Consider the following 14,546-nt stretch of genomic DNA (forward strand, 5'->3'; position numbering starts at 1 on the left):
TTTGCCAGCGTCCAATCCTGTAGGCAGAAGTAAATCCCAAATGTAAAATACTCCCCATGTCCCTCAATGTTCTCCAAAAAGGATTTTACAGTGAGTACTGAGAGATAGATATAGATATATCTATCTATCTATCTATATATCTCCTCTACTAATGAGCAATTCGTAGAGGTTAATTTTCTTTACGTATTCAATGTTCAGAGGACAAAAATCTGAGTGAATGCGTGGGCTGGGGTAAATTTACACTTCTTGCAAAGTGTTTTACATTGAAATAAAATGAATGTTTAGGTAATTCTTGTGTTTTTAATTTATAGCAAAGCTTTGAACAGAGAATATGAAGAGTATGTGCTTACTGTGGGGGACTTCGATGAGCGTGTGTTCATAGGAGATGATGCAGAAGAAGAGATTGGAACACCAAGGAAGTTTATTGCAGATCTCCATATTGGCAACTACACACCAAGGATACAAGTGGAGTCGAACCTGCAACAGCATTTTGAGACGGTATTTGTGTTATGATTTATTCTTTAACCACTTTAAGACCAGGCCTGTATCTGACACTTTGTTTACATGTAAAATTAGTTCCCCCAAACATATGTATGTTTGTATGAGCCAATGAGAAGAGAGATGGGCCGAGACGTGGCTTTGTGTGAATGGATACATGGAGCAGCGGTTTCCCCCATAGTAACCTGCTTGCTGTGGGGGCACCCGACAGGAGGGAGGGGCCAGGACAGCCTGAGGGGGACTCCCAAGTTGGGCTGACTGACACAGGGGGATCACGATGCTTCCCTGCGGGACTTGAGATGGGTCCTGAACATCTTGAGGTCTACCCCGTCCAGGAGATTGGGAGCGCCTGGGTCTGATTCTCAATTCTGAGCAGGCAAACGTGTTTCTCCTAGCAGGAATACCCTGCAAACTTTGGTTTGAGATGCACTGGTGGCATCGTGGGGTCACTATAGTCTCATTTAGAAGACTGTACTGATACTCATATAGTCTCCTTTCCAGCTGTTCCCTCATCTGCAGTGCAGGTTTGCAAACTGGGAGGCTGTTGGGACTCTGGTTACTCTGGTATCTCTGGACTGGTCTGTGATGCACCATTGTGGTGCAGTTGGTCTCGGGCGTTTCCTCTTTGGGAGGGCCTCCTGCTCCAGGGTCTTGTCTACCACCCTGCGAGCTGTCCCTGACCTTTGCTGGGGTGGTTCTTGAGCCATATTTTGAGGGGCAGATAGTTGTTGAGTTTGGTTTTTCCCATAAGGTGGGCTATCAAGTTTGCCCGCTTGGAGGATATATTTCGCACCTGGTAGGCTTATATTGTCTGGTGCAAGGTTTTGGGTTTAAAATATTATATTACGGTATGGCGGTTCACATGTATGCTTCCTGAAGATGCCTGATTGGCGAAACATGTAGAGACAGAGTGTTGCATCCAGCTACATCCTGGTCTGGTGGGCACCAACTAATGTGAGTGTACTCTTGTTGGTTTTATCTATTTTTATAATAAACCTATACTATGAGAAATTTCTCCTTCTGATTTTATGATGATCTTGGATTATGGAGTAAAATTGGGAAACTATTGAGAGGATATCCACTGATGGTCCAAAGCCTTGGGGACAGCGTATTATACCTTCTTTTAATTAAGAGGTCATGGATGGTTGGTGAGTGCAATGTATTGGCATGTGGTGGAGCACAGAGGATCTGCATGAAGAAACGTATTGGGCACTAGAAGATTATGCACTGTTTTTGATCCACAATTTGGTGATGGACTTTTTGTTTTTGGACTTGATGATCCATATCACTTTGTTTATATTACGGTATACTAGTTGGAATATTGGCTTGTATAGCATACATGTGAAGCACCATACCTTACTATAACATTTTTGTCACAAGTGATTTTGCACTTTAAGCGGCAGCTAACATTGTTTCCTTTTCATATTTTTTTCCTTTCATGTTGGTACACCACATGACTGACTAGAAATTCATATTTTTTAACGGATATATATTTTTGCAAGAATAATTTCTCATCCTTGCATGGTAAGAGAAGATGCTTTAGTCTTTATCAAAAATGTTTGGGTTTCCCTCTGTCCCTTCTCAGTGGTTCGGGATTTTGGTCTTTGTTTCACAGGACATTGCACAACCTTTTGCTTTGAGTGCCCTTACCGATCCAGTTTGTGCCTTGCTGGCTTTTTCTTTTTTCTTTTTTTGGTCACTTGGCCATTCGCTTCCTACTTGCACCTTTTGGACGAGGGGTTCATCTTGTGCTTCTTGTTGACACCATGCGACGTGTTTTTTTTTTTTCTTTTTCTCTAGCAGCCTTTCTTTGGAGAGTATTCGGGACATTCCCCTGCTTACTCTTTTTCAGTGTAGCTTCTTGGTCGTCATAGCTTCTGGGCAGCTGCCTGAGCTTTCAGCCTAATTAAGTCTTTCTGTTTGTGCACATGGTTCTTTGTCTGTGCCCCTCATTTCTACCAAAGGTAGTCAGATTTTCAAATGAGCAAGTGTGGACATTTTCCTGCGCTTGTAAGCGGCAACCATATCTTGTGAGGTTGTTACACTTCCTGGATTTGGACTAGGCAGTTTGTGGTGCCTATCCACTGTGGTGTTTTTTTTTTTTTTTGCCAAGGTTCCTTTCTTCTTTTGGACCTCATGGCTGGCCTCTGAGATGGCTTGGCGGCCTGTATACCAGGATTTCCTACTGGCTCCAGCGACACTGTTCAGGGGTACTCTGTTATAGGTCTGGCTTCTTCGTTCAGGCACGCTCCATTGGGGTGATTAGTGTCTCCTGTGCCTTCTGACATCTGTCATTTGTGTGCGTTGCAAGGTGGCTGCCTGGTCATCTGTGTGAATGCTCAGTTGATTCCAAGTTGATTTGTTTGCATCTTCCGATGCTTGTTGGACGCACGGTTGAAGGCTGTTGTTTCAGGTTCCTTGTTTACCCCTTTAAGGATTTTGTTTGGGTTGTTGGCTTGTTGCCTGGTTTTGCTAGTTTCTGGTTTGTCCGCCCCTCATTGAAAAACTGCTCTGGGACATCCCTATGATTGTGAATAAGAGCTGCGTCCATTAATGAAAGTTAGAGAGAACTGGTGTTTTTTTTGTTGTTTTTTTTTGTTACTGTAAAATCACTTTCTCTTGAGTTCATTGACGGACACAGCACCCACCCATCTATTGGAGTTTTGCTTCTATCACTGCTTGTAACAAACTGGATTATCTATAGCAGAGAGGGAGTTTATACCAGCTAGGTTTGCCCATAGGTGGCGCTGAGTTTTTTCTGCTAGGTGTCCTACTCCTGTAGGTGGTGCTATAACACTATGGTTGAGAAAAGAGCTGTGTCCAATTGACTCGGAGAGAGGGGATTTTATGGTGAGGAACGAAAAATATCCAGAGGCCCCAGAGAATAAAAAAAAATAGTGGTTGTTGCAATTTATGTACTACGTTATTTACTCACTGGTTTTTCAAAAGCAATTAAAAAGTAAAAAAAAAAAAACACTTTAAAGAATTTTTAATGCAAAAAACCCACAATATATAACCCACATTTTTGGTAAAATATAAGATGTTATGGCAGGTAAATGGATACCTAATATGTCACGGATTAAAATTGCGCACTGTCGTGGAATAGCGAGAAACTAAAAGTTTAAAAATGTTTACAGGTTACCAGTTTAGAGTTATAAAGAAGGTCTACATCTAGAATCCTTACTCCCGCTATAATGTTCTTGGTGATACTTCATGTGTGTGGTGTAACACTGTATCCATATGCATGCATGACCTACGTATGTGTTTGCCTCTTCGAACGAGCACAGGGGGATGGGGGCAGTGTAAAAATGTATTTTTGTTTAAAAAAAAAAAAAAAAAAAAAATTCCCTACACTGTCCCGTTAATATTTATTTTCCCACCTTGCGAACACAAGAAATGTATACATCCCTTGCGATAGCGATAAAGTTTGACAGGTCCTCTTTATGAAGACATCTGGGGTCTATAAGACCCCAGGTTTCTCCTCTAACCTGGAAAGCATGAGATCAAATAAACTTTTTGATCTCGTGCTTCCCAGAAAAAAACGTGGCTGTGTTCACATTTGTCCTAACCTGAAGTGAAGAAATGCTCGTTGCTTCCGGTCGTCTAGACCATAACGGTGATCTGGAACAACCCGGTCCCTGGACACCTCTATGGTAAGCCAACTGCTGGCTTCAGTGCCAGGCTCTCCACTGTGCCAGGCGAGCCCGGACCCCTTCCCGACAGCGGCTTTTAATTAGCTGCTAGAATTGCTTTTACACAAAAACTGCATTGTCCACTGAACAAAAAAAAATACAAGCTTGATGCCTGCAGCCGATGGCGGCATAAGCTTGCAAACAGACGACAAACATGTGCATTAGCCAATCCCCAAATGGTTAAAAAAAAAAAAGTGTAACTTTGATTTTTAGTTTTAATTAAAATTTTACCAGTACAAGTATTTATGATGATCCTTCAAATCTTTTCCTTTTGTCCTTGTGGAGGACCTTTGATCTCCATACCAGACTGTTACAGAACATTGACTTCTGTACAGATTGGCAACCAGCCCCAACCTCATTTTAATAGTTAAGTGAAAGGAAATTCCAGGACCAGTAGAGGCTTTGAAATTGGATGATCAAATGGTGAATCTTAGTAATATTAATGGAGATTATTTACCAAAACTGGAGAATACAAAATCTGGTCTAACTCTGAATAGAAAGCAATCCACTTCCAGGGTTTATTGCCAAAGCTTAACCACCTCCCGTCTGACCATTGTAAATAAACGGCCGGTTGGTGGCAGTGCAGGGTTGGGTGGCCATTTATAAACTGCCTTCCGCCCCCTGCTTGTGCGCGCTCCCTGGGAACGCGCAGCATCGCAATCCGGTGCCCGCTGTGTCCTCTGGACACATTGGAACACCAATCGTCGTACGGGACCTCTGTGTGAGATCCCAATCATGTGATCACTGATTGGCCAATCAGTGATCACATGCAGAGTAATAGGCAAGATGTCACTTCCTACATCATTGCTTCCTACATGTGAAATATCTGAATGATCAGAGGTCACATGGTACAAGGCTATTCACAACAGCCTTGTACCATGTGATAAGCTGTGACCAATCACAGCTCACACAGTAGTTCTCAATGGCTGCAAGAATGCAGCCAGAGAGGAGGAGAAATTATTGCTTTTACAGCCTTTATGGGTGTAAAAGCAATCAGTGTAAGAAAAAAAAAAACTTCATCACCCCCCACAAGTAGTTCAGTGTCACCAAAAATTTTTTTTACTAAAAAGATAACGGAATACATTCTGGCCAAGATTTATGATGAAATATTATTTATTTGCAAAATTTTATAAGAAAATCACTTTTCAAATTTTTGGACTTTTTTCATTTACATAGCAAAAAAAAAAAAAAATCCCAGTGGTGAATAAATACTACCAAAATAAAGCTTTATCTGTCTCAAACAAATGCTAAAAAAATAATATGGCTACAGTGTTGCATGACAGCACAATTGTCATTCAAAGTGTGATAGCGCTGAAAGCTGAAAATTGGCCTGGGCAGGAAGGGGCTAAAAGTGACCGGACTTGAAGTGGTTAATTGAACAAGCTGAAGTTAGAATCTGGCTATCATGCACAGCTGCACCAGATTCTGAGTGCACTAGTTCTTGGTAAATCTCCAATGTTTATTAGAATGTACTATAATCTGCGTCGTCCTGATTTTTAAATGCTGTATTTTTGTGCTTGAGAAAATAGGTTTTATATAATATTGCCTAGACTAAGTCCACGATATAGAAGTTGCTGAAGGCGGTCTTGAATTTAGAATGTTGATTTCATCCTTTTAGGATTTGCACTTTCATGTAGCTCTAAAATAATTCAGTGAATACATTAGAAATATTTTGTATGATTTTGTGAGATTTCATTCAACAGAGGCGATCATTTGCTCCTTCCACTCCACTAACTGGTAGAAGATACCTGACACCTGAACCAGTTGTAAGTACACCTGTATCATCAGCAACACAGTGTGTGAGCAAACTGCAGAGCATGGTGACTGGACTCAGGAATTCCCCCAGTGAGCAGCTTAATAATGTCTTTAGGTAAGTTCACCGACTGTTCACTGTGGCACTGTCAATCAAACTCTTGGCTAAAGTTGGCTATACATGGATTGAAATTTGGCCAGTTCATTTCAAATTGCGACAGCAGGTGTGGGGAGAATATCCCCCCGCCCCCTGTCACAGGGGGGAGAACTGCAGGAGGTGGGTACATGTTACATATTACACCTTAAAAACGGGTGGAACATGTAACATGTCCCCGCGAAGGTGAACCTCTCCTTGGATTGCATTGTAAGGTCCCTATCCATGCTTGCTTGCATTCATGCACACTCATTGTAGATGGTGTCAAGCTAGCATGCCCACATTCGTGCATACTCGTTGTAGATAGTGTCCTGGCCTGGATTCAAATCCGGGAATCCAGTGATGCAAGATAGAAGTGTCAACCAGTAAGCCACTGTGCTGCCACCCCTATAGAGCCTAGGTGAGCAGCACATGGGGTTCTCAGTTCGTCTGGGGTTGCAGGAAGTTTTTGTAGATGTGTATTAGATGTGACCATTATTTAGGTTTATCTGCTAGTTGGCTTAACTGTACTCCTACTAAAGTCTGATTCACTTCATGCTGCAATGGAATATTGATTCTTGTATATTGCAAGACCGGAAGGAAATTGATCTACTTGAAATTGTTAATGGCATTTTGGGCTCTGGGGTCCTGGGGGAGGATGGACCTCCTTTTTCTCCAGTGTTTCTATGTGAAAGACTAACCTATTTTGTTAGTACCTTTCTTTTCTTTTCAAGATTTTTCTTCTTCGGCCAAGACTCTCCTATACACGGCGTTTGAGCTTGTCTTTCATTGCAGCTATTGAGCACAACTGTCCTCGGTCTGGCTTTTGGCTGTGTCCTGTTTTCTGCTATGATAGGGGTTAATGCTGTGGGATTGGGCACTGACACCATCTGCTGCTGCATTAGTAACATGTTACTAAAGGTGAACTTTAAAACCTTTAAACCATTCTGCTGGAAGGTCATTCAGTTCAAAAGCAGCCGGACAACCCCACAGCAACATCATTACCATCAGGTTGGAACCAAAAGTCTTTCTGTGGCAACAGAGGCAGATTGGATCCTGTCCAGGGCAGAACGTCATGTTTCAGCCTTGTCTGCTTTGTACATCCCAGGTGACACAGACTTAAACTGAGAGCACCCTTACCTTAGGATGTGGTTCCTACACGCAGCGGTGTTCCAGGGCCTGTATCACAGGTTGGGGATTCCACATGTGGACCTCCTGCCTCCGGGCTCAACCGAAGACTGGAGAGGGTGGCTCCAGGCAAAAGGAACCTTTAGTGAAAACCGTGTATGCTCTGGCAGTTCTGTGTGAACAGTACATCCTGTTCTACACCTTTCTTCATCTGCTTTTCAGGATCGAGTTAGAGGGCATTCTGATGGTCCTCATTGCTCTGGACTGGCCTATGCAGATATGGTATCCCATCTCATTAAGGCTCCTAGCACATTGTCCTTGGACTCTGCTTGATTGTCAGGTTCTTTGGTACCAAGGACCGATTTTTGCCTTCCCTTTTCACAGGCGCTGGCTTTAACAGGAGCATCTGAGCCTGTGATTCCTACAATTTTAAAAGCTAGGAAGTCCACTTCTTGCAAGTTGACAAATCCTGAATGGACAAGTAAAGCACTTTGCGGGGAGCACAAAATTCTGTTTTTCCATAGCTTAAAAGATTGTGATTATTGGTAATTACCGCTTCCCGTCCACCCTATAGAAGAAATACTGCTACAGAGCGGCACAGGTGCGCACAATCACGTGTATATATACATGATTTTGCGTTTGTGGGTAGGGGGTGCGCGCTGCCAGCCATGGCTGTCAATCACCGGGTCCTGACCGGTAATTACTCGCCGGCGCCCAGTGATTTCCGAAGATCTGACTGGGAGGAGGACTGTTTAGTTTACTAACAGTTCTCCTCAGTCAGCTCGGGCACACTGACATAGCCCCCTAGTAAAACACTCCCTGCACACAGTTAACCCTTTGATCACTCCAAGTTAACCCCTTCCTGCCCAGTGCCATTAGTACAGTGCCAGTGCTTTTTTTTTTTTTTTTTTTTTTTTTTTTTTTTTTTCCTTTTTTTTTTTTTTTTCTTATAGCACAAAAATAAAATGCACAGGCGATCAAACATCGCCGAAAGAAAGCTCATTTTTTTGGGGGGGAAAAAAGGACATAAATTTCATTTTGGGTGCAGCATTGCATGACTGCAATTGTCAGTTAACGCAGTGCCGTAAAGCAAAAAATGGCCTGGTCAGGAAGGGGGGTAAATCTTCAGGATGGCAAGTGGTTAAAAAGACCCCTAACAGTTTGATTTCACCACAGGTTATGTGCTCGTAACCCCATGGAGAATATTCAGAATATTGTGAAGGACATCGGGCAGAGGTTTTGCCACCATTACACGCAACCATCAGGGGATCAGGCTGGTTCTCATATAGGTGAGCATTGATATTAACAAAACCCAAGCATTGTTATTAATCATATTGTCTTGACTTGTGGAGCTTATAATCCATTCTATTTTCAGTTGAATAAACACTAAGGCCTCCTCATAGTTGTCTAGACTGTTTCGCTTTGTGCCACATTTTCAGCGATTGCTTTGCTTTATCTTCCAAATATTGTAGTATTTGGTACACAATGAAACCATATCAATCTCTCACTGTGCTGGTTTTAAATAGGATATTTGTACTTGCCAGAAATCTTTTTCTTGGAGTCCATTGAGGATCACAAGAAGTGATATAGAGATATATACAGTCAGGTCCATAAATATTGGGACATCGACACAATTCTAACATTTTTGGCTCTATACACCACCACAATGGATTTGAAATGAAATGAACAAGATGTGCTTTAACTGCAGACTGTCAGCTTTAATTTGAGGGTATTTACATCCAAATCAGGTGAACTGTGTAGGAATTACAACAGTTTGCATATGTGCCTCCCACTTGTTAAGGGACCAAAAGTAATGGGACAGAATAATAATCATAAATCAAACTTTCACTTTTTAATACTTGGTTGCAAATCCTTTGCAGTCAGTTACAGCCTGAAGTCTGGAATGCATAGACATCACCAGACGCTGGGTTTCATCCCTGGTGATGCTCTGCCAGGCCTCTACTGCAACTTTCTTTAGTTCCTGCTTGTTGTTGGGGCATTTTCCCTTCAGTTTTGTCTTCAGCAAGTGAAATGCATGCTCAATCGGATTCAGGTCAGGTGATTGACTTGGCCATTGCATAACCTTCCACTTCTTTCCCTTAAAAAACTCTTTGGTTGCTTTTGCAGTATGCTTTGGGTCATTGTCCATCTGCACTGTGAAGCGGCGTCCAATGAGTTCTGAAGTATTTGGCTGAATATGAGCAGATAATATTGCCCGAAACACTTCAGAATTCATCCAGCTGCTTTTGTCAGCAGTCACATCATCAATAAATACAAGAGAACCAGTTCCATTGGCAGCCATACATGCCCACGCCATGACACTACCACCACCATGCTTCACTGATGAGGTGGTATACTTAGGATCATGAGCAGTTCCTTTCCTTCTCCATACTCTTCTCTTCCCATCACTCTGGTACAAGTTGATCTTGGTCTCATCTGTCCATAGGATGTTGTTCCAGAACTGTGAAGGCTTTTTTAGATGTCGTTTGGCAAACTCTAATCTGGCCTTCCTGTTTTTGAGGCTCACCAATGGTTTACATCTTGTGGTGAACCCTCTGTATTCACTCTGATGAAGTCTGCTCTTGATTGTTGACTTTGACACACATACACCTACCTCCTGGAGAGTGTTCTTGATCTGGCCAACTGTTGTGAAGGGTGTTTTCTTCACCAGGGAAAGAATTCTTCGGTCATCCACCACAGTTGTTTTCCGTTGTCTTCCGGGTCTTTTGGTGTTGCTGAGCTCACCGGTGCGTTCTTTCTTTTTAAGAATGTTCCAAACAGTTGTGGCCACGCCTAATGTTTTTGCTATTTCTCTGATGGGTTTGTTTTGTTTTTTCAGCCTAATGATGGCTTGCGTCACTGACAGTGACAGCTCTTTGGATCTCATCTTGAGAGTTGACAGCAACAGATTCCAAATGCAAATAGTACACTTGAAATGAATTCTGGACCTTTTATTTGCTCATTGTAATTGGGATAATGAGGGAATAACACACACCTGGCCATGGAACAGCTGAGAAGCCAATTGTCCCATTACTTTTGGTCCCTTAACAAGTGGGAGGCACATATGCAAACTGTTGTAATTCCTACACCGTTCACCTGATTTGGATGTGAATACCCTCAAATTAAAGCTGGCAGTCTGCAGTTAAAGCACATCTTGTTCATTCATTTCAAATCCATTGTGGTGGTGTATAGAGCCAAAAATGTTAGAATTGTGTCGATGTCCCAATATTTATGGACCTGACTGTATATATATTATATTTCAAAATGTATTCTACCAGACATGTTATACTTGCCTGCTCTGTGCAATGCATAGCATTCTCTGAATGGGACCTGTGCTGAGTGGCCAACCTCCTTTAGTCACAATGCATCAGACTTGCTGCTCAGCCTGTGATGCAGAATCAAGTGGAGATCACTGAGGTAGCAGGTATCTAAGCTACCCTAAATTGTATTGAACGGACAAGGGCACACAGCTTGGTGACACTGATGTTGATTTTTAGCTGGCTGAATCTTGGCACACTGCTGTTTCTTCTAATCCAAAGTAATTCACCTAGTTTTTATCAATGAATAAAACAAATTGTTGCCATATGGGGTACCTATTCTCAGAAGTGACTCCTGATCCTGGTCTTTGACTTGCTAAAAATGTAACTTTGGTTCCAAAAAAAAAGATTCTTGACCAGTGCAAAAATAACCAAGTCTTCAATCCAGCAATGACAATCAGTATGCTACAAAAATCTCCCTGGACCATTCCTGTCAGGGATCCCTTTCGTGTTTGAATAGCTCAAAATGACATGCACGTATGATAAATGCATACATAAATCTGACATCAGATGACTCATCCAGAATTTTGTGTTTTTCAGATTTTGCAGTTAACCGTTGGAAGTTGGCAGAAATTTTATATTACAAAGTTTTGGAGTTGATAGTTCTCCAAGAAACGAGACGCCTTCATGGAAAAGACCTAACTGTAAAGTGCTTTTTTTTTCCCCCTTTTGTTGGATTATTTTTAAAATGGATTTATAAATGGAATTTTTCGATTTTTGCATATAATCTCTACATGTAGCGCAAAGGTGCCATGGCAAGTAGCTGAAAAGGTTAGATATATTCAGGTATACCACCATAGATTCTCGCATCACTCTGGAGAAATATCAGTGCCATAGTTTATCCAGCAGGTGTTCAAATCAGAAATGACCTTCCATGTTTCCCTGTTTATTTCTGTAATACCTAGCAGTTGTAGACAGGAGTCAGAAGATCTTGGATGTATGCTTATAGTGGAATTTCCCCCTAACCACTTTAGGGCAGCATTTGTTTTTATCCTATGGATCAGAATCCAGCCATGCAGAAGTTCTTCGGGGGACCAGGAGATTGATCCTTAAGTGTGGCTACTTCAATAGTCTTCAGGGGGACTATTCCTCATGAATGGAGTGATGTTTTGTGGTGCAGGAGTGATAAGGATTTACTAGCTGCTTTTGAAGAATTACCTTTTTGAACGGTTTCATATTTCTTTGCGGCGGTGCTATTTTTGTTCTTGCTATTGCTTTGTCCTAAATCTTATGTAGAATGCACTGTTTTTACCAATAGGCTGGAAAAAGAAATTTGTAAGATTTCCCTTCACCTAGGACAGGCATGTCCAAAGTCCGGCCCGCGGGCCAATTGCGGCCCGCGTTCCGGACTGAAACGGCCCCACAGGTGAGCTACCCAAATATATAACTTATGGCCCCCGGTAGTGATTCCCTGAAAGCTACTGAGGACTCCAGCGATCTCTTGACATCATCAGCTGGCACAGGAAGGAGAGCCCAAATCTCGCGACGTCCGAGATCTCGTGAGATTTGGGCTTTCCTTCTCTGTGTGCCGGCTGATGACGTCAATTCCCGCTCAACAGATCCCTGGAGTCCTCAGTGGCGTTCGCAGAATCGCTAGTGGAGGGCCGTAAGTTATATATTGGGCAGCTCATCTGTGGGGTCCGGAACGTGGGCCGAGGGATCCCAGGTGGTGCGCAGGGAATTACTACTGGGGCTACCATTTACCGTATTTTTCGCTCCATAAGATGCACTTTTTTTCCCCCAAAAAAAGGGGGGGAAATGTCAGTGCGTCTTATGGAGCGAATATAAAGCGGCCGGTCCGGTATTTCTGCCGCCACCATGTCAGAATACCGGGCCGGCCGCTCAGCTGTTGTCTCCTGCAGGGCCTTACCTGTTCCTCGCTCCAGCACTGCACAGTCTTCCCGCGCTGGCTTCTGTGACAGCCGGGTGCCCACTGCGCATGCGCTTCGCTTTGTGAATGGTCATCGCAGTCTCTGGTCATCTGTACTGTGTCCGCAGTCTCTGGTCATCTCCTGTACTGTGTCCGCAGTCTCTGGTCATCTCCTGTACTGTGTCCGCAGTCTCTGGTCATCCCCTGTACTGTGTCCGCAGTCTCTGGTCATCCCCTGTACTGTGTCCGCAGTCTCTGGTCATCTCCTGTACTGTGTCCGCAGTCTCTGGTCATCTCCTGTACTGTGTCCGCAGTCTCTGGTCATCTCCTGTACTGTGTCCGCAGTCTCTGGTCATCCCCTGTACTGTGTCCGCAGTCTTTGGTCATCTCCTGTACTGTGTCCGCAGTCTTTGGTCATCTCCTGTACTGTGTCCGCAGTCTCTGGTCATCTCCTGTACTGTGTCCGCAGTCTCTGGTCATCTCCTGTAGTATGTCCACAGTCACTGGTCATCTCCTGTACTGTGTCCGCAGTCTCTGGTCATCTCCTGTACTGTGTCCGCAGTCTCTGGTCATCTCCTTTACTGTCCACAGTCTCTGGCCATCTCCTGTACTATGTCCGCAGTCTCTGGCCGTCTCCTGTACTATGTCCGCAGTCTCTGACCGTCTCCTGTACTGTGTCCGCAGTCTCTGGCCATCTCCTGTACTATGTCCGCAGTCTCTGGCCATCTCCTGTACTATATCCGCAGTCTCTGGCCATCTCCTGTACTGTGTCCTCAGTCTCTGGTCATCCCCTGTACTGTGTCCTCAGTCTCTGGTCATCTCCTGTACTGTGTCCTCAGTCTCTGGTCATCTCCTGTACTGTGTCCTCAGTCTCTGGTCATCTCCTGTACTGTGTCCTCAGTCTCTGGTCATCTCCTGTACTGTGTCCTCAGTCTCTGGTCATCTCCTGTACTGTGTCCGCAGTCTCTGGTCATCTCCTGTACTGTGTCTGCAGTCCATTGGTTCAGAATTTTTTTTTCCTGTTTTTCGCCTCTAAAACCTAGGTGCGTCTTATGGTCAGGTGCGTCTTATGGAGCGAAAAATACGGTATCAATTTGGGCTATAATGGATTGGTGCTCAGGATCGCTTGACGTCATCAGACAGTGCAAGGAGAAACAAAGCCCAAATCTCGCGACCTCCGAGATCTCGCGAGATTTGGGCTTTCCTTCTCCCTGTGCTGGCAGAGTGATTTAACACCTGTTTAGATTTGTCATCCAAGTCACAAAATGAAAAGTATGCCGTTTTCAATAAACTTTTGCATAAAATAGTTCATTTGCATTTAATTTTAATGGTTCATCAGAATGTCGGGCAAAATGGTCGGCCCTCGCACATGTTCACTTCATCAAATCTGGCACTCTTCCAAAAAAGTTTGGACACCCCTGACCTAGGACATCCAGCCAAACTGGGATCTAATCCCTTGGCCAGAGAGCTGTTCTGCTTTTGGATTATTGCTCTTCCTTCTAGGAATGTAGCATCTACCCCCCCCCCAGTGAAGGCTTGTGGAATTTTTCTGTCCACAAATTTCACATAAACTGTATGTAATCCAGTGTATTCGGATAAGTATTAAGGAAAGGGATCCCTAAACCCTGCCCTAAATTGACAATGTATGTAGTAGTGCTGGAATTTTTAAATAGCTCTATATCACTTTATTGTTTTTGGGCCAGAGACATTCCTACTCTGAACCAGGGGCGGACTGACAACTCATGGGGCCCCCGGGCAATAGGGGATCATGGGGCCCCTGTGTCCTTGCCCAAACTCAAAAAGGCCTATGAAAAAGGTGCCAGGGGCATCTCATGGGGCCCCCTACTGACCCCGGGCCCTCGGGCAGTGCCCGAGTTTCCAAATGGTCAGTCCACTCCTGCTCTGGAGTTAGTATGCAGCCCAAAAAGTACATAAATGGTGGCTTCTAGTGGGAGCTGCAATTTTGTTGTACCATAACCTGTTCTAGTTAGATAAATGACAAAACTGACAGGTTAGAGAAACTAGACTCCTTTTTTTTGTCTGCATCTTTAGCCCTGCCCTTCTCTGTCTTGCCACCAAGATATTGTAAGACTGTACAATTGAATTTGTAGTACGATGGTGTATGAGAGAACATGATCAGTGAGGTGGTATTGCTG

General features: G+C 43.6%; 1 protein-coding gene across 2 annotated transcripts in view; it reads left to right on the forward strand.

Moving 5' to 3' along the window:
• Positions 1-14,546, forward strand: part of RBL1 (RB transcriptional corepressor like 1) — a 57,998-nt gene that overhangs the window by 23,737 nt on the left and 19,715 nt on the right. For both annotated transcript variants that reach the window (XM_089673252.1, XM_089673253.1), the window contains exons 8-11: positions 312-498; positions 5,894-6,060; positions 8,380-8,492; positions 11,061-11,164. In XM_089673252.1, the coding sequence (XP_089529378.1) occupies positions 312-498; positions 5,894-6,060; positions 8,380-8,492; positions 11,061-11,164 (571 nt within the window). The remainder of the gene's footprint in view (positions 1-311; positions 499-5,893; positions 6,061-8,379; positions 8,493-11,060; positions 11,165-14,546) is intronic.

The sequence above is a fragment of the Staurois parvus genome, unplaced genomic scaffold (assembly GCF_062004578.1).
Source record: "Staurois parvus isolate SC_StPar_1 unplaced genomic scaffold, SC_StPar_1.0 ptg000137l, whole genome shotgun sequence".
NCBI lineage: Eukaryota > Metazoa > Chordata > Amphibia > Anura > Ranidae > Staurois > Staurois parvus.